The sequence below is a fragment of the Harpia harpyja genome, chromosome Z (assembly GCF_026419915.1).
Source record: "Harpia harpyja isolate bHarHar1 chromosome Z, bHarHar1 primary haplotype, whole genome shotgun sequence".
In the NCBI taxonomy this organism is placed as follows: domain Eukaryota; kingdom Metazoa; phylum Chordata; class Aves; order Accipitriformes; family Accipitridae; genus Harpia; species Harpia harpyja.
The window spans coordinates 12,972,226-12,999,292 of record NC_068969.1 but is presented as its reverse complement, the minus strand read 5'-3'; the positions used below and the strand labels follow the sequence as shown (position 1 = coordinate 12,999,292).

The 27,067-nt window shown below is 47.0% G+C and overlaps 1 protein-coding gene across 4 annotated transcripts; it reads left to right on the top strand.

The window, feature by feature from the left end:
• On the top strand, positions 1-27,067 carry SLC41A3 (solute carrier family 41 member 3). Of its 4 annotated transcripts, none has more exons than XM_052778107.1 (11): positions 1-131; positions 2,102-2,420; positions 12,990-13,097; positions 13,947-14,018; positions 14,814-14,958; positions 17,094-17,240; positions 19,857-20,001; positions 20,719-20,798; positions 22,626-22,760; positions 23,547-23,695; positions 26,131-27,067. In XM_052778107.1, exons 2-11 carry the CDS (start codon positions 2,130-2,132, stop codon positions 26,314-26,316), a joined length of 1,458 nt encoding a protein of 485 aa, XP_052634067.1. In that variant the 5' UTR covers positions 1-131; positions 2,102-2,129; the 3' UTR covers positions 26,317-27,067. The 4 variants fall into 4 exon arrangements, with proteins under 4 accessions (XP_052634067.1, XP_052634066.1, XP_052634069.1 ...); XM_052778106.1 differs by lacking the exon at positions 1-131 and adding an exon at positions 895-1,034; XM_052778109.1 differs by lacking the exon at positions 1-131 and adding an exon at positions 6,379-7,392 and having other exon boundaries at positions 2,307-2,420.

Genomic DNA, 27,067 nt, shown 5'->3' with positions numbered 1-27,067 from the left:
CTCCCTTTGGTGTGCCCTGCTTTGAGCCAGAGCTCGCAGGCCCAGAGACACTGTTTTATCAGTAAGAGCCCTTTAGCGTAGCATCACATCTGAGAGACTTCAGCAGGATATAAGATTGCTCTGGTACTGAGGTATGATTTATATCCTCAATTGTTCTGGAAATTTGAGCTGCATGATTCAGGAGACTTGCATGAGTACGGTTCCTTCAGTGCTTAATGAGATTTATGTGCTTAAATGTGATGGATGTTGTAATCACATTTCTAACATGCTGATTCAATATGGGAGGGGGAAAAAAAATCGAATCAACAGGAGTTTTGCTGTGGTTGTGGTGGAGGCAGGCTTTTGCACAGGAAGCTTGCAAATGCCAAACTAAGGGGAAAAAAAAAAAGAACCCAAAACAAAACAAAACCACAGAGGAAACATCTTTCTTCAGCTCTTAATTGCAGCCTCCTGTTTGCTCTGCCCGCGCTGGAAGTTGTCACCCTTTCTGCTAACAGCCGCCACGGGCTCTCGGGGCGGCAGGAGGCCCGGAGGCTTGGGCACGTCCCGGCGGGGCAGCAGGAGCTGCTCCTGGCACCCCGGTACCCTGAGCTCTTCCTTCCAGGGCGCTATTTCCCCAGCAGGAGCCGTCCTTGCTGGGAGTCCTCCGCCCCCCCCCCCCCCCCCCCCCCCCCGAGCTGTCCCCTCTGGCAGCTAGGGCACAGAAGGGGGTATAATGATGATGATAATAATGGCGTAGCGGGGCTTGCAGCAGCTGCCGGCCTGCAGAGAGCGGCCCGGGCGTTCGCCCCGCTGCATGCACGGCATCGGGGCAGGCCCGGCGACTGCCACTCACGGCGCCGCGCCGCCTCCGCCGCCGCCGCCGCCGCTGCTGCGCGGCCGGGGGCCGGGCTCGAACCCGCGGCCGCCGCGCAGGGCGGGCTCGGAGCCGCGCCGCCGCCGCGCCCCAGATGTGGCGGGCGCCTCCCGCGTTTGCATCGTCCCGGCTGCGCCCGCGGCCCGGCGGGCAGAGCCCCGCGCAGGGCAAGGAGCCGGTAAGCGCTGGGGGGGGGAATGGGGGACGGGTTTCCTCCTCCCGCAGAGGGGGGACTTTGTTTTGTCCATCCCTCCTTCCTCCCCCCCCCCCCCCAGCCGTGACTGGGGCCTCCTCGCAGTGTCCTCTTCTCCCTAGATGCTGGGCAAGAAGAGGATTGATCCCACCTGGGGTAGTGCAGGGGCTTAGGACGTTAGGGGCCCATCCTGAAAATGGGAGCATCAGGGAGCGTCTGCCAGCGGTTAACCCGGATGAGTGCTGGCAGGAGGTGATGGGGGAAGATTTGGGGCACTGCCTGGACCAGCAGTGGGGCAGGCAGCACGAATGATAGTTACATCAGGAAATGAGATGTGATGGCAGGGAAAGTGTGACTGGTAACAATTTTGCGTGATGATTTTTTCTTATAAGATGCTGTGTGGTCATGGCAGCTTCTCTGTAGATAGATGAGTCACATAGTGCATGCGTGTCAACTAAGGCGCCAAAGGAGGAAAAAGTATTCAGATTAGAAGGAAGATCAAAGAATTATCTTGTTATTGAGGAGCGGCGGACAGCTAGCTGAACTATGCTAGGTGCTAGGTACCGTGTGTAGTACCTACCTGTACTATGTTAGGTATGCTAGTCCTTGGCTGGACTGTAGGATGCTAGGATGTGAACTGCTCCCATGTCACGGCTAGGGGTCAGACCCCAAAAAGGGTTGGATTCTGCTGGGCTCCTCAGTTCTTACAACTCCCAGTGTGAGAGCTGGTGGGTCCAAAATTCAGGCTGTGTGGAGCACCTTCTGCATCCTTCCAGGCATTCTCAGGGTGAGAGCCAGGATGCACAGCAAGCACTCCAGCACGAACACAGGCGTAGGAAAAGATGCAATTACAGAAAGAGAGATTGATTTGACACCATACAAAGTTGAAGGCAAACTAAGTACTAGTGTTTTGGTCAGCAGAGCATCTAGGGGTTTGGGAGTAGGTGGTAGTTTATCTTCAGGTTAGTGGACAAAACACCAAAGGGTTTCCTGTCTCTGACCCATCCAATGGATCTTTTTGTTATCTCCTCATTTCTGACTTTGTTTTTCAGAAAAACTCTGTGATTCAAGAAAGCCACCATGAAAGGTGAAGAAGCTCGGCAGAGGAGAAAAGAGGGCCGGACTAGGAATGGAGAGCGATCCAGGCACAAAGCAAAGAGCAAGGGTAAACACCGAGACAGCCGAGTTGGCAGCCAGGAGGCAGAGGATGTCTCTCTGCATGCGCAGCAGAAGCTGTTGGCTGAGGAGAAAGCGGCAATGGCAAAGTCGCGGGAAGAGTCAGCTGTCGCAATTTGCCTGCAAGTGCTCCTGCCATACCTCCTAGCTGGGCTTGGCATGGTCTTGGCAGGCATGGTTTTGGATTATGTTCAGGTAAGGGAAAGAAGCTGATCTGATGTAACGGGCATGGGATAGGTGGGGGACTTTTCTTCAGAGGCAGGGGTTTTGCCCTGCGGATGGCAAAGTAAAGAAGGATTTGCAGCAGTTTCACATGCCAACGTGTCCTTCAAAGTCAGCTATTATGTACTTCTGTGCAGCTCTCAGGAGACCACGTGTGGTATTTTTCTGGCCCTTTTTTCCCTCTAGAGATAAAAGACAATATGACACTAAAAAGCACGTGAAGGATCTGAAACATCTATGTGGGAAGGTGCAGTCCTGTACAAAGATCTCACCTTGGTCCTGGGAAGAGGGTATCTGAGCTGCAGCCCGAAGGGCTGTGATGGCATAGCGCTTTCCTGCAGTAGATACAGCTGTATCACTCCTGGATACAGATCTGGACAGTCCTGCATTCCCTGCTTTATTGTGCAAGGAGCCAGCCAGACCAGCACTGTTAACACTTCATACAACCAGCCCAGCCTGCGCACCACAATCTTTTCTAAGGCCTTGTAGCAGATGACTCAAATCACTGAGTCTTCTAACAGTCTGATTTCTGATTCTGTGACAGTCAGGATCAGACCTTTCCTCCTATGGTGCAGCAATACAGAGATTTAAGGTAGCGGTGAGCACCTAATTTTAGGCAGTTTAAAGCTGCAGTTAATTTCCAGATTATAAATTCCTATGCCTTTGCACTCTAGGCAACTCTCACTGCTGTGTGCCTTTTTGTTAACCCTTGTTGACTAGCTAGCTGTTGGGTCAGACTGCCCTGACCTATCTGATACAGTGACACTGAAACTATTGTGCTTGCATCGACAACTTTCACAAATCTGGGGCTGTGTTCTTTTGCTATTAGCCCTAGACTGATCTCCCTAAGCTAGAAGAGCTATAAAGGTTTAAGAGTGACATAGTATCCTTAACTGACCTTAGCATGTACTCAATACCCAGCAGAATGTCTGGTCAGATCAGACAACACCAAGCCAAATCCAGAACCCAGTGGCAAACTACTTTTTGTCTCCTTAGATATCATTCTGAGAGTCTTGAGCAGCCACTTTCATTTTTATTTTTCACACTGTTCAGACTTGCCCATTCTTATGGATCTCTGACATTAATGCATGTTATCTCTTTATTGTGAGATATTAAAGCGTGAAATAGATTGCAGATGGATTTATCATGTTAGAGGTGTGTTTTTCTTTCGGTGTTCTTCCCTTTTTTTTTTCTAGGAAGGACTGGGCCACTAATATAAACAGAATGTGAAGCAAATCTCATACTCCTCTGAAACCGCAAAAGTCTGGTTTCTGTTTTATGCAAATAAAGAGCTCACAAAGAGCTTTCATTTTAGTGCTTAGAGCCTGGGAAATCAACCCATGCAATATCTCATCAGAAAAGCAGGCCTTTGGCAATTAGCACAGTGACTTTTCCTGCATGATCATGGACTACTTGAGTGTGTCTCATCATGGACTTGCTGCTGCTAGGAACTGCCTTTCTAAGCCAGTCCTGGCTTCTGCCCCTGCTGCTGCTGCTGTTTCTGTGGGGCAACAGGAGATGCTGCAAGGCTCTGGGCCCCAGGCGCTCTCCATCTGCTTGTTCTCAGTCTGTCCATATAAGCTCTCTTCTCCACCCTTTCCGAAAGTGGGGAAGAGAGGAGCAAAGTAAGAAACAAAAGTACACGGCCTGATCTGACAGAGCTAGCAGTCAGGAGTGATAGTACTCCAACAAGTGGGATGTACGGTCCCTGAAAAGCATCATCCTCCCATGAGTCTAAGGTGTCAGAATAGCGCTGCCTGTTGCTAACACTGCCATGTTGTAAGAGCATTCACTGGTATCCCTGTTCCTTCTTTGCAGGGATGATAAGGTACGTCTGAAACTGTGCTCTTTGGCACTTGTCATCTTTCTGTTCTTTTTTTGTACTGTGGCAGTGAATGGAGGCCCTAGATCAGGGTCAGGGGCCACCCAAGAGGCTGTTTCTGCTTTGGCTCCTCCAGGGCAATGCTACCTGTTGGCTAGTTTGCAAGCACAGGGATACAGCATATATTTGTGTGCAGAGCAGGGCGGCAGTGTACCTCCCCTGGTTTTGCCGCGATGAATGGTGCAGCCATGAGGTGTGGGGTTTTTTTCCCAACTAGTTATAATCTTTTTCCTGCTGTTCAGCAATGCTCTCTTTCTTTTCAAACCTGATGCATCTCTTTGCATACAAATATGGTATATCTCTTTGCCAGGAAAATATGATGCATCTCTTTGCTGACAAATATGGTGCGGATCTTTATCAGAGGCTCCTTAAATGCATAATGAAATGACCCAGTGTACACACGCCAGTCACCTGAACCAATTACCTTCTCTGCATACTGATTCATCGGTTGAAGGCTTTTTATGGTGCTTGCTTAGAAACAGAGAGAGACGAAGCATGATAAACCCATAAACCCTGCCAAGCTGACGCTTTAGTACAGGATGTGGTGCTGCTGTGTTTTTTAAATGATATTTGAGTCATTCAGGCTTATTAATATTTCCTTTACATTAATGTTTCTGCCTGTCAGCAGTCCAGTTGGCAGATACAGTGGCATATGGGACTAGGTATGCACATTATCAGGCGTTTGAAAACCTGTGGTAGTTGTCCAGAAATTGTCCTTTATTTCCTTGAAGCCTCTATGCGTTTCTAACCAGAACCGGGCCTTCATGCTGTCACTTCTGAGTTCCTGGCTGGTATCAAGAGGTTGGGTCATGTGTGGTTATTACAGGATTTTTGTTAACCTCCCTCTTCCAGCTATTGTGGGCTCTTTTTCCAGTTAGATTAGCTGAAATGTACTCTCTTGTTAGCTTTCAGCTAACTGGACCATTGTTAGGTGGAAGAGACACACGTACACACCAAGCCAGCTGGGAGTGGAGAAGGCTTCGGGGGCTGTACTAAAATATCAACCTAGAAAGCAATAAAGAACAAAGTCTTCTTCCATCTGTAGCTAGGGCTTGTTTTCCACCCTGCCATGCTTGCAGAGAGATCTGCTGTGCCCTCTCAGCCTGTTAGGCTTCGTGCTTTGGTTTGCGTGAATTCAGACCAAAAGAAACACACCATCCAAATGGCTGAGAGCTTCCTCAGCTCCCTATTTATCTGCAAGGCAAAAGCATGTCTTGTTCTGTCCAACCCTGCCAATGCATTTAGCTCCAAACTGGGGACGCTGTCACAAGGACAGAGTCCACAAGCCATTAATCTTTATGTCTCTCTGCAGAGAGTGTCAGGGAAGGGCTTGATTAGTACAAAAAGTGTAAGTAAGGCAATGCAATTTAAGCATTGAACTTGAACTGGACCAAGAAACCTGTATCTTTTGTGCCTACCACTGAATACTTGCTTTCACTCGTTTGCCTTCACTGGGTCATAGCTGGATTTGAACCTGTGGTTGAATAGTGAAAAAGCTCAGCTGCCAATGTACTAAAGCAATCCTATAACCTTCCATTCTAAATTGTGCTTTTAAAGCTTTTTGACCCTCTGATCCGGTTAGTTTGCCTAAATTAATTATTGGAAAGGACCCCCAACAGAATACCCTGACTCCCTTCCCCGCATGCATGATGTTGAGCTGAAGTCTTTACTGAGCAGGATACAAATTCTTTGGCTGTATGTGGCCATGATGCCTCTCTGGTTCTTGACTTTGTGTCAGCTGTTTGACCATGGAGAGTCTGGAGTGAGATCCCCTCTCTCAAAGACAGTATCTTCCTGGGAGTATGCAAAAGCAGTGTGTTTCACTTTAGGATAGGAGGGGAGACCAGCTCGCAGCATGCAGTGGAAATGTTCACCCTTTCCTGTGGTGTAGTGAGATTACAGAGCTACCTTAAATAAGCTCTGGCTATGACTCTTATCTTGGCCTTTGCAAACTAGCAGAAAGTTGAAGTGATGACAGTAGATAAGGGTGTTCACTTTTGAAGCTTATTGGCTGGTTGTCTGGATTTTTTTTTTTTTTCCCCCTGAAAGCCAGTCATTCAGAGGTACAGCTGGATCGTTACATCCCACAGAGACCATGGAGGGGACAAGAGGGGCCGGGGTCTAGAAGGGCAGATCTTCTCTCATCAGCCGGTTTAGCTGTGTCACTTGCCCAGGGATGGGACCTGCGTAATATCATCAGCGGTGAGAAATGTGGACTCGTGTTTTCCTTGACCTTTTTCACCTTGAAGGAGAATCCTGGTTGTTAACTCCCCACCTCCTCGGCCTTGGGACAGCGAGAAAAGTTCAACGTTGCTTATGGTGGGAGTGAGGGAACTGAGGCCGGTTCACAGCAGGCTTACATATTAAACCATCGTATCAAAGGCGAGCCGCAGTCTGACAAGAAATGTAACCTGAGGAGAAAGGACGCTAGTGCGTTTGAGCAGGCTGAGGGATTCTTGCATGACCTGTCACTCTTTCAGTGCTGTAGCCTGAGCAGGTCTTACTGGTTTTTACCGAGGTGGTGGGAGCTGAATGGGGTGTGGGCTTATTTCTATTCGTCCACAGACATCTCCGCAATCTTCTTTTCTCTTTTTTAATTCCCCTCTGGATATAAATCGGAGAAATAGTGTCCGTCAAGTTTGCTGCCACCTGGGCTCAACCCAGCTGAATCAGTTTTGGAGGATACCCTTGCTGCAACCCTCTGGACGTGCTCCTAGGAGAAGAAGAAGCTAAAGGAATTTGGCATCATTGATGTAGTTCGAGGAAAAATATTTCTTTTAACTTCGAAGACAGCTACCAGGAGGATCTGTGCCATGTCCTGATCTCCCCCCATTTGTGCTGCTGAGCATGGGGTAACGGTGTTTGACCATGGTGGTCACCCAGTTACAATTGGAACTGTGCTTCCATGGCAAGAAGCTGAGAGGTTTCACCTGCAAGTTGACCAGGTCAGCCAGTGGATTTCTCCCAGAGACTTCATTCTCCATTGCCTCCCAGATTTTCGTGCCGTTCCTTCTGGCTGGCTTGGGCATGGTAGCTGCTGGCCTCTTGATGGATGTTGTTCAAGTAGGTACATGTGGTTAGGCAACTTTGTAGTGAGAGGGTGGGCTAATTCACTGACCTTGAGTATTTGTGCGTTTTTGTTTTTAACGTGTGTGTTCCTAGAAGCCAGTCAGCAGGATGGCTGTAGGCTTTTCCTGTGCTGGAGAGACACTATCCATCCTCTTTAGATCAGTACTTGGGCTCCTTGTAAAGTGGGATAGTGGCTTTCAGTGAGGCTGCCTGAGACTGCCCTCAGTGTGTTAGACTGGGTTTTCCCTTTGCTATATCTAGCTAAACACCTCGTTGATGACTGCCATGAAGCAACTGGGATCAGACTGCAGCATATTCCCCTATTGCGTGATATTATTTCTTTCCTTCCAAAATTGCTGATAAGGAGATCTAGGTCAGGGTTGTTATTAACTACCTGTCTCACTTAGAGGCAAGTTTATACTTCCAGTTCTTTGCAAACAACCTAATGTAATCTTTGGTCTAGAAGGCATTTAGATACTGTGATGAGAGGCGTGCCAGCATAAAAAGATTAGCATTGCCTACAGAGTGCTTCTTGGCCAGATTCTGAGGTGGGTGTAAATTTTGAATAACTTCCATTGACTTCCAAGGAGTGCTGCTGGATTTACACCATTGTGCCCACAACCAGAATCTATCCTATCTGTCTTTGCTTTGTACCAGTGGCACAAATAGAAATGCAAAATTTGATCTAGTTTGGGCATCTCATGCCAGTGGATTTACAAATCAAAAGGCTGGCAGAGTTTCCCAAGGATATATCCTGCGCTCTGAGCTCACTGGAGTACATTGGATTCTCTGGCATTAGTACCACAGCAGGAGCTAAATATGGATACTTGAGTGTTTGGAAAGACAATACCTTGCTGTTTCTTCTTACATTGGAAGAAACAAAGAAGGCAGAGAAGTTGAATTAAAGGGAATGTGAGGAATACCAAAGAAGGGTTAACTGGAGTGGCACACGCTGTTGCTCTGCTGTGTTTGTCATCTCCACCTTGTGCTGTGCTTAGGCACAGACCTGTCTTGCAGCATTACAGAAGTTCTCAAACTACCCAAGATGTTATGTTAATAGTTAGCAGTTATCTCAGAGAAGGATAAAGACATAGTACATACCCACTCCATACCCTTGGCAGGTGAATAGGTCTTTGTCTAAAAGAAATTGAATGCACTTGCTAAGAATTGGGCTCTGTTAAAAAATGTAACTGTATCCAAACTGATGGAAAACATAAGCCAGGTATACCTACATTGCATGTGTCCTTTAAATACCAGACTGCAGTCTACTTTGTATATTTGTTTGCTAGACTCTTAGAAATGGGATCATGCATGAAGCACAATAATAGGAAGTGTATTTTTTGGTGAAGGTCTTTCCAACTATGTTGAAATAGGAGCCATCAGTCAGTGGGTTCAGCTCCCAGAGGAGGGAGCTAGTGCATTGAGAGTCACAACTGGCATAGGAGAGATGCGAGTGAGGTAAGCTGCCATGGCATTAACAACCCCATATTTGAAAACAAAACCAGTAGCTGGGAAAATCCAGAGATCTTAGCCTTTAAAGGTTTGGATTATTCTTCTGTGCCTTTTTGTGTCTGCGCTGCTTATTTTCAGCTTTTCTTCCTGCAAGTGCAAGAGCTGGACACTTACTGTCCTGTCCAACTAAAACCTGAGACTAAGTTTGTTTGCTTGAGGCCAGGTACCATAAGACTCATATTGGTAATCATGAGGGCTCACGCTACTGAAACTACAAGTTTTTCTAGTCCAGGAGTCTGTGATTTGGCCATTTTTCAGGGGATGGTCTGATTGAGGAATGCTTTGCCCTATTTGCAGTCACTGCAAAACTTTTTTAGGAAACTCCCTGTCTGCCTTTGACAGGGAGATACATAGGCAAGCTTAAGGATGGTATCTAGAGCATACATGTGAGTTTAATGGTGCTGCTTTTGTTCTGTTACATACAAAGTATCTTGAAATAATGTGGTTCTGCTCTGGGAGTCAAGCTGGCTCTCTTGTTTGCAGGGCTGATGTTGCTGTAAAGGCGAGAGCAAAGTGGAAATTGCTTGTTTGTCTCCTATCAAACTTTTCAGGTTTTTAACAGTTTCTGGTCTGTCCTGGGATGGGACTGAGAACTGTTCATGTTACTGTTAAAAAAAAAAAAATATATCAATAAGAGAGATTTGTCTAGCCCAGTTGACTCCAAGGCTCAAACCCGGATCTCTCATACTGTTATAAAAGGATGCCCAAAGAAATAGCCATTTGCCATTTTCTCTTCTTGGTTATGCAGATGATGCAGTCTCTGTGCAGGGCCAGTAGCATTGCACGGGTCTTTTCTTGTTGGACGTTTCCGCCTCTGCTCCAGTGATTCTTGGCCAGCTGGTCGATCTGGATTCCGGGCTGGCTGGCATTGCTGGAGACCTTGCAGGGCCCTGCCAGTGTTTGGCCCACTCTTTTACAGTAAGGTGAAGAATCAGATTGAAGCTGGATGATCAGATTTCAAACCAGAGAATTCAGAAGGAAAGCTTCCCTTTCATTCTCCCCTTCCACACCACTGCAGTGGGACACAGTCCAAATAAAAATCACAGACATAAGATATCCCTGTCCTTTGTTGATAAAAGCCCATGAGATGATTAGCATTAAAAAGGATTTTGAATTGACTTGCGTTTTGTAGTCCAGGATCTTTTGATCTTTCTGTTGACTTGTTCGGGGCAATGGAAAACCTCTGAGGTTTCTTAGCTGCTGCTATGGGAGGATGGATGCCCTGAAGAGGTAGCAGGACCTGGCTGGGACTGTGAGGACAGTGTAAGGAGGGACAGCGGGGCTAGACTGGAGCTGGGGACACTGTCTCAGTACATCATAGCCTCTCTTCCTCTATGGGACCCCATGAGCAGACGCAACTGGCATGGGGACCAGCTGCAGTGGATCATGAGGTAACCAAGTTTCTTCAGAGCTGAGCTTTAGGGCTGTAACTCCATTATGGGGACGTGAAGTGGGAAAGAGTCTCTTTCTGGCTCAGTGTCCCTGTGTGGGTTTGCAATGCTGCAGGGACTCTTTCTGCTCCTTCTAGGCCAGTTTTCATCTCGAAAGACAGAGGCACTTCCTAGACATAATCCAGCTGTCTTCATTCAGGCAGCTCCTTGCCTGCACAGCTCTAACCTGCCACATTCACCAGCTCCTCCAGCTGACGGTCCTGGAAGGTGATGGCACAGGGATCATCTGTTTATTCTGTATTTCTGCAGGCTCTAACACAATGGAGTCCTGGCTACTGTGGTATAAATAATTATGAATCTGTCCTTAGGCTCTTGATGAATCACTAATGAGACTCAAATGGAGGCAATTAAGTCAGCTTTTTTTATTAGTAAAGTTGTGTGATTCTTTATTAATTGTTCAAAGCCTTTCGGTGTAATTACACGTAAGGCAGAGTCCCAAAAAATCATACTTCATATGCTGAAACTTCTGTTATGATGGCTTGAGACCTGCAAAATTCATCATGAACACAAGGATTGGCGCTTACATTGATAAAACAAAGTAATATTTCCCAAATGTGACATGCACAGAAAATATAAACGGTTGAGTTTTTCTGTTGCTTTTTATTTATATGTCTTTTTATGTGTAAAAATATGCAAGGTCTTAAATATGAATGTCTGCTTGCCTGTGTATTTTAAATGATTGGCGTTTTTTACATTGTGACTATGAAGTCTGTTTTTTCTCCTCTTCCTTTTGAAGGTGTCAAAGATGTGTTTGGATCTTTATTCTTAATTAGAGAGGAGAGAGGGGGATTTGAATCTTTAAAAGAGAGATCTGCCCCTATCTTTTCTCAGGTATTTAAGTTCCATGTTAACAAATTCAAACAAAATTGCGGTGTGTCGAATAAGGTGACTATTCTTGTGTTATCTGTTATTTACTCAACAGTAACTTACCTTTAACATTTTGAAACGTGCCTGTTTCCAGGTCACCACTGCCAGGAAATGTGCCCTTTTTATTGATAATAATGTTTTGCCTGTTATCTGCACCTCTGAGGGGTGTCTTGCACCACATGCTCAGGGCTGGCTCAGCCTCTTTTATTCATCCTGACTCAGAAGGAAGCTGTGATGTCTTCCCAGCAGACAGCCACACCACCGGCTTCCCACAGCTTCCCATGGCACAGTCAGAGCAAAACACCAAGCTGTTACACCCCCTATACATTTCCCAACAGGCTGACAGCTGAATGTGTCGACATTTACTGAGTCTGTCCAACCTCCTGGATTTTCAGGTTTATAGAACCCCAATGGATGTGGAGGAGGTGGGCAGGGATCTGTTGTTCATTTTGTCCTCTAGCGCCAGAATTCGGGACCATCATATGATACTAGCCAGTGACAAGTTAGAATTAATGAACAAGTTGATCCTTCACATGACGTGTAGCTAAACTATGGAAATTTTTGCCACAGGACGGCACATAGGTTGGAGGGGGGAGAGTGGATGAGTACCTGAAGGAGAAATCCTTTGAACACTGGTAAGCGTGCAGAAAAACCCCCACCAGCTCAGTATCCTGTGGCAGATAGTTGTAGGCTGGAAAATACACGAGAATTATCCCGTCTACTTGTCATACTTGTAGATTCTTGTTTTATACACCTGAATTTGACTACTGGTGGAAGTAAGGATAGGTTAGATGGACCTTTGGTCTGACTCATTGCCACTGCTCTTTTTTTCTTGTATTCTGCTCTTAGATGTTGGGCTAGTTGGTTTTACTTCATGGTGAGCTGCTCCGTTCTGTGATTTCATCCTGATGTGAACCTCTCTGGCTGCAGTGGGACTTCGCCAACATTCTTGAATGCACAGGGGGTGAATGAATTATGTTCCAAGGCACTGTATGGTAGATAAATTAGAGAAGACGTGTTAATCAACAAAGTTTCTTAAGGTTTCAGATCATTTCTAGTGTTGCAGCTGATTCAACAGCTTTGTACAGTTCAGCTTCAGAGGAGCAATGATAATCAAGATATTGGCCCAGCAGTTTGGGCTTATGGGGTATCTTAATTCAAAATCCTTTTTCCAGCTGTGCTGGGAGCATGCTTGCTAACAGGAAGATTTAGGAACTGCCTGTGGAGAATACAAAAACCTCCTTCCCTCCCACCACCAGTCTTAGATGCTTAGTTAGAAGTTTGGTAAAAAAAGACAGACACAACCTTTTGTTGTTAGATCGTTTCCAGATCTTTGTGTTTATTCTTGTGAGTCTTGATAGCAATAGGCGTTCCTGTGTCTAGTGTCAGTACAAAGGATGGAGAGCATGCTGTATTTCATTTGGCTTGTGAACCCTAATTATTTTTCACGTTGTTCTTGGCTAATGCTAAAGGCACATTTTAATTTGTGGCTTTCCAAAATCTTCTGCTGCCCTCAGGAAGAAAGTTCCTTTCACTGTTAGGATAGTGCTTTGCTGTGCATGAGATCAGAAAAAATATTGCAAGCTAAAAACTGCTTCTTTCACTCCCAAAATGCAGCCAGCCCAAGGCGGCATCTGCCCCCATGTGCATAGCAGACACCTGTAGAGCAGGTGGTGAGGTGGGAACCCACTCCTCTTTGAAGCAACAGCACTGGACTGGTCAGCTTCACAAACTGAGGTCATTGCCTTTGTTTTCTTCCAGCACTGGGATGTGTTTCGGACAATTACGGAAGTTTTTATCCTGGTTCCTGCCCTGGTTGGCCTGAAGGGTAATCTTGAGATGACGCTGGCATCCAGGCTCTCTACTGCTGTGAGTGTTAACAAGGTGATAGTGGGGGGGGGGGGGGGGGGGGGGGGGGGCGGGATTAGCAGGAGACATCAGCAGATTCTGCTTTGATATAACCCCACACTGTGTGTATGGGACATGCCCTTTTCTGCTAAGTAGAAACTAGTGGTGTGTGAGTTAAAATAATGTGTTTGCCCTCATTTTGTAACTGGAACAGAGAATTTCCATCTGCACTTTCAAGGTGAATTAATCCCTGGTTGGCCAGTTGCTGATATTTGGGGCCCTGTGACACATGAAGGAGACAAAGCCAGGGCTCCACAGCTGTCAGCTTCAGTATTGGATTGCTTTTCTGTGGGTATTGGTCCTTGAGAGACCCAGGGCTTCCCAGCAGTCCTACCTTGGGGGGAGCAGACTGAAGCTTCTCGGGACCTGCAGTAGCTTTTGCTGCTCTGGATTTGATTTCTCCTATCTCCCTAAACAGTTTTGTTTACTTTGGGCTGTTTGTATTGCAAGTCTCGGGAGAAATTGGAGCTTAACAGAGCAATTTGGGAGGAACGAAAGAGGAAAAATGGTTTAATTTGTTCAGCTTTTGGTCTGTGCGGGATGTGGTGGATATGCCCACTCCACCTTTAGCTGGGTGCCCTGCAATGCCTCTGCACCTCCATGTGAGCCTCTGATACCCCTGGGACACTGGGCTGGAGCATGATAGAGATGTGTCAAGAAGGAAGTGCAGGGAAGGCTGGGAGATGCCGACCTGCGCTCGCCTCTCTCTGGCTTTAGCAGCCGCTTTCTCACAGGGACCAGGTGAAACTGCCTTCAGCAGCCACCTGTGCCACAGGAACAGGTTTTCAGGGTGTCTCTCTTGGCTCCTAGGCTAACACCGGACAGATGGATGATGCCCAAAAGCAATGGAAAATGGCCACGTGCAATTTAGCCCTTATCCAGGTGAGTCACTTGAGCTGGGAGAGGAAAAAGGCCCTTTTCTCTTGCTGTGCTGCAGCCCAACAGCATCTGTTCCCAGCAGTGCTGAATCCCAAGCTGTTGATTTGGGACAGGTAGTCTCAACAGAACCAAGCAGAGCCCAGGACTTGACCTCCAATAAAACTCTATGTGGCCCCAGAGCTTGTAGTTTAGCTGCAAAACACATCTAGACATTAATTGTCTTTGTGGACAAACTGAAATAATGAAAAAAACTCCTTTTTCAGGGAGAGGTGCAGCACAATCCCTGTTTCACAACAGATAAAGCCTGTCCATTACTGGCAGTGTTTGGGAATCAGCCTTGGGCAGGAGGGGAGAGATGGGAGAAATGTGACTCTTGTAGCTCTTTCTGCTTGTTAAAATCCAGCAACCAGCCTAGAGGTTGCACGTGGCAAGGCCACAGGGCTTGCAACATGTGTCTGTGTGCTTTCCCTTATCTCCTTCCACAGCTTTCAGCTTGCTAGGAGTGCTGTGTTGATGGGGAGCCCATTTTTGTGTTGAGCAGGGCTATTCCTTTGCTGATGGACTTGGTGTCCTTTGCTGAAATGTTATCTGCCCTTTGCAGGCCTCCAGAAGTTTGGAGAAAAACTTTGGCAGGAATTCTTTTTAATGTAGTGGAGCCTTACAGGGATGCTGCTTAATACATAAGCAGCCAGCATCTCTGCAAGGCTTAGTTGTGTGGCAATGCTGTGGTCGCATGGAGCCAGGACTGCCTGGGAGCAGATGCAGATGATTGCTCACCACTTGTCTTTTGGCCCCCAGGTCCAGGCCACCGTGGTGGGACTTCTGGCTGCTGTTGCTGCTGTGATCCTGGGAGCCATCTCCAAGGGCTCTGTGGAGCTGAGCCAGGCTGCTGTGCTGTGTGCCAGCAGCGTGACCACGGCCTTCATAGCTGCACTTTCTCTTGGTGAGTTGTTCTGGTTCCTCAGATCAAATATGCAGCACTCAGGTCCAGAAAAAACTGTCCGTTCTTCCTGGGAGGCCCAAGTGACATCCCTTTGGTCTGACACTGGAAGGAGGGATGCAGGGAGCATTAGTCCTATGTCTGCTGCTTTCACCCCCTCTTCCTCCTGCCTTTGCTTCTTTTCTCCCAGGATCTGTTGTTTGTTGGGCTCTTGGCATCCACAGCAGCAATCAAAATGTCCCACTTCACCTGACTTGCGAAAAATGCCACATGCTATGCATGGCTGTACACACATGTGCACACACTTTCTCCATGTGTCTTGGGTGACACGTTAGCCATCTACGCTCGCCCTTTCCTAGGGGAGAATGAACAAATGCCATGCACAAAGCAGGGTATTGAGAGTCTGTTAGCAGACAGCTCCAGACTACGGTCGAGGTGGACTTGGGTCATCCAATACACTGCAGAGGATTGTGGCCAGCCCTGTGGCTTGCCTGCTGTGAGCTCTGAGCCAGGCAGTCCACTCCGCTGGCTATTCCGGTTGCAAGGGAAATGTGATGGGGTGGACGGGTAGGAGCTGCTCTGTGTTGCCTGAAGGTGATCAGTTTGTAGGTCTGCCATATGAGGGCAGCATGATACCCTGAATAGAGGTTGCTGGCATAGTTGGATACAGCAAGTGTTCTAAATGAAAGGGACAAGTTAGAGCAAGTGCATATCCTGAAGCTGGAGTCAAAGGGTGGTAGTAGATGCCTTTGATGAAAAACATGGGATGATGCAGTTGTTAAAAGAGAAAAACAGCAGCCCAGCTTTCATTAAACTCTTCCCTTCAATATCCTTGCTCGTTGTGATATAGAGAGGCTTTGCTGCTGTACCATCACAGTCTTTCAGCTAGCAGTATTTTCTCCCCTGGACATGGTCACAGACAGCCTGTGTGTGGGTGTGCATGACAGGAGGCTGCTTTTTTTATGACTGGGGAGGGAAGCAGCATGAACTGTGCTGTGGGGAGGGGAGCGTGGGTATCTGGGAGGGCTTTTGTGGACAATGCCATGTTGTATGAGGATGTGTTTCTGTGTAAGGGATGTTGTATCAGGGAAGGTGCGCACGTGGCCTTTCTTAGGGGAGAGCCAATGCTCCTGTGCATGCTCAGCTTTGGTGGGCCTGGGTGAACAGGCCCAGAGAGGTTGTGAGCTGGAGAGAACCACCGTTTCTCAGGCTTCCTTCGATGCATCCTGTCAGCCATGGAAGGACTTTGAAGAGATGTCATGTGTCTTGTCTCAAGGCTGCCCTTGCTAATCACACAGCAGTAGAGGCTGGCCAGGCAGGGTTTATTCCAGGTGGCTCTTCCGCAGGCCTCTGAGAGATCTGATGGCTGAGGGATTCCCACACATTCATCAGGTTTTGGGGTTTGTGGTCATTAACTTACCTGGGCAGGCAAGACTTCCATCCTCTCCAACAATGCTGAAAAGCAGCTGGATTTTCCAGGTGCAGCTCAGAGGACAGGGGAAAATAGGTGATGTGGGCTACCTCCATAACCCCTTGACTCTGGAGCTGCTCACAGCATCAACATCCACCCAGTGCGAATTAAAGCAGCCCCAAAGACTCTGGGACATGAGGGGTCAGTCTGATGGCCGGACTGGAAAGCTAATTCAGGCTACTGTAAGGAAGCTCGTTGCTCCTTGGTGGTTCAAACTCAGAGAAATTTTGGTCTAATATGGAAAGTATCTTTGTGCTGTGGAATCTGGAGCGGGGGATGGCACCAGGAGGCTGCTGCATGCCTGCTGTGTGCTTATCTATGAGTGTGCTTCATGCCTGGTCCTGCTTCAAGGCAGCAGATTAGGCTGCTCAGGAGGGGAGCTTCTACATTTGGGCTGCCTGCTGGTATCTCCTTTGATCCCTGGAATTTACTTGTGTGCCTCTGGGCCTTTGGTGCAGTTCATAAGGGCAGAGTCGTGCCCTTCAGGTTGGCGAAAGCAAGAGGACAAATTCCTGGGGATGTCCAATTTCCAGCTGTATGGTACCGCTGTGGGCAATCTGCTTCTTGGTTTTCCCAGACTGCGCGTCTCTCTGGGAACCAGAACAGAAGCTCTGGGGTGAAACGCAGCAGGATGCATTCTCTGATGCCTGCTCTGTGTCTTCTCTAGGTCTGGTGATGATTGGAGTGATCATCGGAGCAAGGAAAGTTGGGATCAATCCAGACAATGTTGCCACGCCCATAGCAGCAAGCCTTGGAGACTTGATAACCCTTTCCCTGCTGGCAGGAATCAGCAGTACACTCTTCAAATACATAGGTACAGTGTTTAGCAGGGATTTGGAGCTCAGCAAGCGAGGGATGAATCCTTGTGAAATTATTGCAGGGCACTTACCAATTTCTGGAATGTTTCAGAAAGGAGGCTGTCATGTCACTGCGTTAGAAAAGTGATCAAAGAGGCTTTTTCCAAGCTGTCTTTTAGTAGCAAACTGGAAGGCAGAGCCTAAGAAACATAACTGGGATTTGTCAAAGAAATGACCAACGTGTATTGCATAGCTTTGGAACAGAAGGTTGACATATGTGACACTGACTATGTTACTGCATTTGTCGCTGGCCAAGCATAACTACTTTCTGTGCATGGGTAATAGCAGGTCCTTCCTCACAAAGCAATTTCAGGATTTTGGCATTTGTAAAATATTCTTGTATCTTCTCATGTGGAGAGTCGTGAATGAACAAGATATGATCAAATTTGAGGGAGGAAGGCAGTGTTGCATTGTTTTATGCTCACAGGACTCTGAGTAGGAGTTGTGGCTATGGGGTTAGCTGTTCTGCTGGTTGGCAAAGAATTGGGCACCTGTTGACACTGAAAAGCTCAAAACGTGTTGCAACGTGGTGATATATGGCTGACTGTTGCTTGGAAAGTGCTAGGCTATTTACCATGAGCTTAACCTAGAATAGAAACAGGAAAATAAAAAGATCCAGCAAACTCAATACCATTTGAAACCCAAACTGTTGCTTCAGACTGTGAGCAGAAGCAGCAAGGCAGCTGTTCTCAGTTTGCATAACTTGTTCCATATGCCAGCAAGTGAGGGAGCGAAGGAGCACACGTAGCAGGGAGAGGCCCACAAATCGTTTCCGTCCAGTCCTCCTTGAGCTTCAGAGGTGCATTTTTTTTTAATAGGCTTTTTCCATGATGCCATCACACCTGCCTGTGTAAAGTGTCTTTCAATCACTACGCCTCTGATAATACCTCTCAGGGAGCACATGGCAGAACAACATCATAACCTCTATGGTTGCAACCAGAGAGCATTCGTGATGTTTTCAGAGTAGTTTAAATAGCCTCTTGAGATGGAAAATACTCAGCACGCAGACACCTAGTCATTAGGAGCATGAAGTGAAGCAGGTAGGAGGAAGGCACTGTTGATGGTGATTGGATAAATCCATTTCCCTCCCCAGTGTGTAGTAAGAGACAGGTCATGCTGTGGCAACTTCTGGGTCCTACCAAAATGTATCCTTCAGAAATACCGGTGAGTCTGTAAAGTTTGGAGTATGATGTGCCATCTGATGCAGCACCACCTCCTTCTGCAGAATACTCTTTTGCCAGTGAAGATCTTCAATTTTTTAAAAATTAACCCTGGTCCTTCCAAGTCCTGCATAGTGGAGATACAAACTGTGCTAAAGGGTTTCAGCTTGCTTATGGGCTCTGTGTGAGAGAATGTGGCAGAACTGGAATGTGGAGATTGAAGTCCATTCATCCTACCAGGAGTCTTTCTGTGGGCTCTGATAAGGTTTGATAGACTCCAGTGCTCTGTGTCTGCATTATTTAAGAAGGAATTAATTGCCTGAAACAACAAGGGGTGAGGAAGGAAGATCCAGTACAGCAGCTAAGTCTGTCATACAACCCATCTGTCCTAAATGACTCCAGGTGGTAAAGTGCACTGACAAAACAGCAGCTATTTACACCCCAGAAGTGGTTGCATTTCAGTGCTAAAGACATGCGGGAAGAGCGCACCTCTGTGTAAGAGCCCTTGATTCATGGAAGGTTTCATCACATCAGTGCTATCTCATCCAGGTAGCCCGAGGCCCTGGCAATGTCATTTTGAAAAATGCACACTTTGAGCTGGCTTCATCTCCCAGATTACCTGCAAAGTCTGCGTTACAACCCGCTGGCTTTGGCCCCAACACAGAGACCAGATGGAGAGCGTTGTTGAAGAAGCATTTTTATATCAAAAGGGTTGGCATCATCCCCATTGCTTGAAGGTGTTTCTCATGCTTCTGAGTCATGTTTATTTTCTTTTAGTGCTGCACATCTACTTATTTTTTAATTCCTTTACTTCTAAAGGTCACTTCAAGGTTATGCCCCTACCAAATGGGAAAAGCACCTAATGGAAACACATGTAAGCTAGCACGAAAGAAACCCTGGATCTTAACCAGCTTATATGTGCAAGAGAGCATTTGTTCCCATAGAGCAGACCAGCTGCTCAGCAATTCTGCTAGCTTGCCACCAAAAAAGTACCTATTACCTCTTGTTTTAGGTGAAGGCGTGAGATGTCTGTTGTGTGATACAGCTTGCACGCAGGAGTTTCCCCCTTGCCATGCTGTTTGATTTGTACCCTGAAGCCAGAATTTTTGTAACATTTTGTCTTGCTTAGTTGGAGATGGAATTGGAGACTTGCTCATCTTCAAATATAACTTGCTTTGAATCCTGCTGATTTTCAAACAACGTCCTCTAGCAGTGAATTTCAGGGATTAATTATGGATTTCTGTGATGGAGTGGGTGGTTGTGTGGGAGATATCTTGCTTCATGTGATTGATTTTTCTGCTAACGTAACTCAGTCTGAGCGAGAGCCCTGCTGCCTTTCTTCCAGACTGCAATATGATTTTGCCAACCTGTGAAGCCATGGACATTTAATTCAAGATTTCTTTTTCTTGCCAGACATGAAATACCTTTCTCCTCTGATCTGTGCTGTCTTCATTGTCATGATCCCTCTCTGGGTTGCTATTGCCAAGCAAAGTCCTTCCCTTGCTGAAGTCCTGAAATCTGGATGGCAGCCGGTCATTGTTGCAATGAGCATCAGCAGGTAAAGCGAGGAACTGCTCCTGAGCCCACACGTGTATGCATGCTGCAGAGAGACCCTGTGCTCATTTAGAAAGCCATCAAAAGTGAAACTGGAAGAGACAGCAGAAGGGTATTTGTCCAGTGGTTCTCAGCCATTGGTGGCCCTCCAACAGGCTGTAAGATAGCAGATAAGGAGCCTCCAAATGACTGGAAAAAACAAGTCATCATTTTATGTCTCACTTGCACATCTCTGCGCCATGTGTGCAAGCCAGGAAACCGAAAAGGGAGATGATGACCATCACAAATAGTCAGACTTCAACCTCGTTTTTATCCAGCTGTAAAGACAGAAGACTGTTGAATATAGAGCCAGGTAGTTCATTCCCCCTGTGCTACGCCTTTCAGACCCAGCTGAGATCTGGGAGAGCATTTAAAAAAACTGCTAAGACCAGTATAGAAGTGTAGCAAAACTTTTGGGAAGGATGATAAAGCTTTCCTGGCTACTAGCAGTTTTGCTCAAGGGTGGGCAAGGAGGTCTTCCTAATCACGTTATGCCATTAACAAAAACTGTAAGACTTATCTATTGGTGAAGACTGAGCTGTAAAAGGAGTAAATGGTGAGTAGTCCAGCTCTGGCAATGGGGAAGCAGCAGTAACTCATCTCAGTGTGCTATTTTCATGGCATAGGAATTGCCCTGGGAAGAGAGATTGATCCATCTTCATTGCCTGTCCTTTTTTAACAGCATTGGTGGGCTCATCTTGGACAAAACTGTAACTGACCCAAACTTTGAAGGCATGGCAGTTTTCACACCTGTGATTAATGGTAGGTTGGGCAGGGGGGGTTATATGCATGCTCTTATTTATACCTCTCCCTCCTCCCCACGGGTTATGGTAGCCACTGTTGCCCCTACACAGAGGTCTGTGTTCAATTCCCTGCTGCCATCATGAGTGGAAGTGAAGCTAGTGGTTGCCTGTGACATCCCTGTTTACTCATATCTTGAAGCGTCTCTGGAGCAAAATAGCAGGCAGGGCTGAAAAATACAGGCAGAGCTGTGGGAAGGTTTAACAGCATCCGACAGTTGTCTCTGAGAGCTACGTTAACACCTTTACTTTCATAACATCAAACCTACTAAGAATGTCACAATAAATCCATTTTCCCTGTTTCTCTGTGCTCTGTAATTTGAGCTGTGCAGTCATCCCCTATACAGATTGTTGATAAAGGTTAATATATTAAGATTATATATATGTGTATATATATAAAAAACATTATAGATATGGATTATATATACAGATTTTTAATATATATATCTCGACATCCTTTGTGTGTATATTTATATCTGTTTGAAGCCTCACAGTACTTTTATACACACACTCCCCAGTACAAACTGCTGGGGATCCTGGCATCGCTGAGGATCCACTGGGTTATTTTTCTGATATTGTAATGTCCTTGCAGGCCAGGCCCATCCCAGGAGAAACCCATGTTCCTAGGGCAGGCTTGGCCTCCTGCCACCCTCAAAGCACGGTGTCCTCTTGCAGTGTCAGGGGGTGTCACCCAGCTGTCACCTGACTGGATCTGCATGAAGACAGCCACCTTGCTGACAAACTCTTTCCAGCACCGTTAGCCAAAGAACCTCATTAGGAAAGTACGTCAACAGCAATTTAGTCGAACAATGATTGACCCAGACATTGCTCTGTGGGGGTGGGTGACCCGTTTGGCAGAGCTGGTGGCAGGATTACGCAGTGCTCAGTGTCTTTGCACAGGTAGTTCTTTACTTTGCATGTGCAGGGGAGTCCTGCAAAGCGTGGCAGTGCACGATTCAGAAAGCTCCCATCTTGAGCTATGTTGAGCTCGTCTTAGTATTTTCACTTTGATTCTGCTCTGGCAAATCTCACATTTAATGATGGAGCATTTCCTTCTTCAAGGAAGGAAAAATATGAGAAGCCTGTAGGATCTGGCTCACCGTTATCTTTTCTGTGGCATTTCTACCCTGCAAATACACAGGGTGGTGGAGGTTTGCCCCATAGATGATCATCCCTCTATTTTCTGCTGGAAAACGTAGCTGCTTTTTCATGTTTGCTAGAATTAATCAGTCTGGAAGGAATTAATTTCCTTTTAATTACCTCCCATATTTGGGCTTTGATTCATTCTTGTATGATTCCTTCTCATTTATCAAGTGTGTTAGATGCCTTCAGACAGACATATAATCACTCTCTGTGATGTTTGTTTTCTTTTAAACAATAACGGCGCTCTGGGTGGGTAAATCCAAGAAGTGGCCGTGAGCAGCATCTGCCATTGCCTGTGCTGCTTTCCTCAGGTGTTGCTCACAGACTGTGTCAAACCAGGTGCAATTACATCATCTTCAGAGGCCATGTGGCATTTACAGCCGGTGCTGGGAAGCAAGGGAAAATGTTTCCAATAAAGCGGTCAGGAGATGATCACTGGAGCCTTCCTGATTTTTAAGAGCTGTTCCTGCCAATTGAATAGCGCAGCATCACCATGACATAAGATCAGGTTTTCTCTTTCTCTCACTGCTGGTCTCAGTGAGCTTCTAAGTGAATGCAGATCGACTGACCTTGGGCTAGGTTTTAGACTGATGTTTCCTGCTGCAGTGAAGGTGGTTTACAGGTTTACTGTGTTTTGTCCTTGTAGGTGTTGGAGGGAATCTGGTCGCCATCCAGGCCAGCCGTATTTCCACATTCCTGCACTTCTGGAGCATGCCTGGAGTTTTACCGTACAAGATGAGGCAGAATTGGCCCAACCCATGCACCACATTCTTCTCATCAGGTAGACCTTGAACCCTAGGTGTCCCTGTCTCAAGGCCTGTCATCACAGATAGCTCCTTTATCAAGCCTGGTTGGCGAAGGACTAGGTGGGTTTCAAAGGCAGAACTCCCCTTCCCCCTTCCAGAGGGAAGGTACTCATATCGGAGAGGAGGATCTTTGCAGTGGGCAGCTTGAAAAAATGCTTGTGGTATACTTGCTCACTGGCATGGAAAGAAACTGGCCTTCAGGGAGCACTAAAGAAAGTGATTGAAAAAGAATCTCAGATTTGATCTAATAGAAAGCAATTTTAACCATAGCCAGCCTAGAGCCATCACCTGTGTACAGAGTGGTGAAAATCAGCAATTCTTCCATCTTCAGCAATGGATAAACCTAAGCATTAGCAAAACTGGATTTGGGTATATTGTCTTTCTAGATTGCAGGTTCCTCTTGATTCTCCCTGCTAGGTTGGGAGTTACTGCTAAAACAAACTAAAAACTGGGAAAGTGGGTTGCAGCAAGGCAGAGCAGAAGCAGTGGGAGGCAAACAGCAGCTGAGAGGAGTGTTTGGAAGAAGTGGAGTGGATCAGCATGGAGCACGTCTTTGGCACGTAGTTTCAGTGCTAGACAAAGCTGCTGGGCTGATACTGCAGATGCTCCAGGTTGCTGCAGGATCTAGAAAAAGTGTTAGCAATGCGGTTGGTGGCTGGGGACAGCCCCAAGTCTATGCCTTAAAATATGTAGCTGTGTCCTGTCCTCCCCGCACCATCTGCAGCCACTGTCATTGCTCTTTCTGTCTCTGTTCTCTGCAGAGGTGAATTCCAAGTCAGCCCGAGTCCTGTTCCTCCTGGTTATCCCAGGGCACCTCGTGTTCCTCTACACCATCCATCTGCTGCAGGGAGGCCACACGTCTCTGTCCTTCACCTTTGTGATGTTGTATCTGACTGCTGCTTTGCTGCAGGTAAACCCCAAACTCTCATCCAAAAGGAACATTTCAGATACCGAACAAAGCAGTCTCCAGGCTAAACAGAAGTCATGGTAAAACTTGCAACAGCGGCCCATGTTTCCAATCATTTCAGGTGTGCTTCCTACCAAGCATCATGTATCTTCTGTGGGTCCAGTAATACTTCACCCAAATTGCTAGGGTCTGGTTTCCCGCATGAGCACAATTGCCCTTAATGGTGAGTGAGGCATCAGACGTGAGATGAGGAACAAGTTATCATCGTCCGCTGAGCTGCAGTAAGTGTGCAGAGACGTACTTAGCAAGGAGGTGCCTCTTGCTGTAGGTGGTACGTTGTTTGACCATGTTCAGTCCTGAAGTCTCTAAGCCCAAAGTATTTCTGCACTGCCACTGGTCATCCCAGTAAGGGGCAAGTGAGAGGCTGTGAACCCCAGCCATCAGGTTTACCCTCTCATTTTGGAAACCAGTTTCACATATCATGGTGAAGACCTAGGGATCCCTCTGGGTAGGGCCATATGGGTCAAAACCGAAGGGAAAACCTAGGCCCGAGAAGTTCATCTTTAAAAGTTCTGGGTAGGCAATGGGCAGTTCATCCAATTTGTTCTGCCTGTTCCCTGTTGCTGTTTTGCCTGCCCTGTAAACTGTGTTGTCTCACTCAGAAATGCATGTGGCTGTTGCTTGAGCTCACAGAGGCTCTGACTTCACTTGCCCTTTTAAATCAGTGATTCATTAATTTGCAGGGTGAGGTAGCTGACTTCTCGCTTTGCCTTATAAGCAGCCTCGTGTCTGTGGGTGAATTCCTTGTGTGTGTAAACAATCAGGTTTTCTCGACCTTTGCACAACCCTAAGCCCAGCAGTGCAGCCATAGTTGTAAAGGAAAATATTTATTCTTCTCTTTATGCATCGAGGTGACTCCTCAACCAGAGCCAAGCTTGAAAATACACAGAATAAATGACAGTGTAAAGAGCAGAATCCCAGCAACACCACTGACCCTGAAAGATTCCCATAGAGGCTAGCGGAGGAGAATACGCTCAGCCTGGTTCTTTCTTCCCCTCCATTATACTTTATAAAGACAGAAAGAAAGAGAGGGGGGAAGTTTGGGTCAGCTGGAGGAAGCCCAAAGAGAAAGATCAGAGGCCTAGAAAACATGACCTTAGCGGAACGATTGAATGGACTGGGGTTAGCTAGTCCAAAGAGAGTCTTGAGAAAAATCTGGTTAACAGCCTTTAAACTACCAAGTTTCTGTAGGGAGGGACAGAATAACATTTTCTCTGTGGTCACTGGGGATGAAACATGAAATCATGGGTTTCAAATGGAAAAAGGTAGACTTATGTTAGACCTTGGGAAAAACAAGAACAGAAAAAAAAGCCATAGGACTGAATGCTTAGGGTGTGACATCTCCATCTTTAAGGGTTGTTTAGCATAGGTTAAACAAATGACCATCAGGAAAGATGTGGGCATATTTGATACTGTACTGAGGCAGAGGAATGGTCTATATACTCTTGAGTTTCCATTCAGCTTTAGTTTCTGTGATTCTGTTATTTAATTTGCTTCCCCCATCTCTCCTCCTCCCTCTCCCCCCACCCAGCTTGCAGTTCTCACCTTTAGAAAGGCTGCCTCTGGCTTTGGTACCTGTTGTGCTGTGGTCTCCCATGGAGGGACCAGAGATGTTGGGTGTAAACTCTCTTTCTCTTCTTAATTCAATTAACTAGATGGTCTTTAATCTTTAACCAAAGTATTTTTTTCCTCCATCTGTTTATCAGAATTGGGAATGAAATAGGAATTAAAAGAAATCACAACAAAGATTTTAAAACTGTTGAGATTAAAAAAAAGAAATTATTTTCTTTTTTTAACATGTCAGTGCTGCCTGGGATAACTTTGATGTAAAAACTGCCTCAAACTCCAGTTGTCCACTGAGACTTTTGGGAAAAACAAAGTAGACGTGATCTGAATTTCTAATGGAAAAAAAGAAGGATGAAGAGAAAAAATGTGGCTACAAACTTATCCTTTGGGGCTGCCTGCATATTCACAGCACCCCTGTTTCTGGTGGAGTGAATGGGAGTGCTCCCATTCATGGCTTGGGAAGCGGGAACCGTACCTTTGGGAGATGCTTTTGGTGTGGCCAGACTCCTGTTTTGGGTCACGCGATACTGGTGAGCAGTTCAAGCATGGTCCCCACACTTGTGTCTGGCAGCATGGGGCCATGGGCGATGTCAGGCGATGCAGTGCCCAAGGGCATGAGCCAGCTACACCCATCCCAGTGCAGCTCCATCCCGAAGAGAAACAGTGGTTCTCTGGGAAACGCGTTAACGCTTGGCGATCCCGGTTAGCTCTGGTACTTCGGCTGTGGCCACGTCATTTTGGCTGTGAGCTGAGGGAGGCTGTGCATTACCTTCTTGCTGCCTCACAGCAGGGCCTGTCTTGCCTCTCCTCAGGTGGGAATCCTGCTCTACATGGCTGACCTAATTGTGCGCCTGATGTGGAGGAAGGCACTGGATCCGGATAATTTCTCCATCCCCTACCTCACTGCCCTGGGGGATCTCCTGGGCACCGGGTTCCTGGCTGTCTGTTTCCGCCTGGTTTGGCTTGTCCACGGTGCAGACATGAACCTGGGGAACTGAGAGACCGTGCGCTGCTCCGCATCACTCGTGCGACACGGTGCTTTCCTCTGGGACAACGGGGTACTTAGCGATGAGCGCTGGGTCACCCGGCTGGACTGGGCCTCCCTTGGCGCCCTCGACGCCCCATCTCTCCTCCCCATCGTGCCTTACAGCTGGGCTCGCCAGCCTCGAGGAATCAGCACCCACAGACTTGCGCCCTCGCAAGTGAGCAAGCCGGTTTTAAGCAACGCCCGCTGCTCACACCCGTGCCCAGCAAACAAGGCGTTAAGGAGCATTTGGACCATTTGTAATGAGTGAGCATTTTGATCGGTTTCAGGCCCTAGCACCGACACAGCCCATGAGGCCACTCCAAGGCCTGCCGAGGTCACTGCATCCGATCCTGCAAAGTGGATGTCGCAACCTCTCTGTTGGACTCTGGCTTTCCATCAAGGGAAGTTCTTTATTTGCCCCCCTTTTCTCTCCCGTTGCATCCCTGGAGGAGGAGAGCAACCAGGTCTTTAAACTTGTCTCCTCTCCATCGCACAGACGCTCGGGATCTGATGCAGTGAGCTCCTCGCTGGCTCGCGCCCAGGGGAAGGTTATCTAGCGATACCACCTACCTGCCCTGGCAGTGTCACTGTTGTCTGACTGACAAGCTGGATTGATTGCACTTTGGGGGTAGGAAGGTGTGTTTTTACAGTTTATGAAATGTCCAGTAGTTAAAATGTTTCTAGAAACATACACACAAATAAAGTGGTTTAAAAAAAAGGTA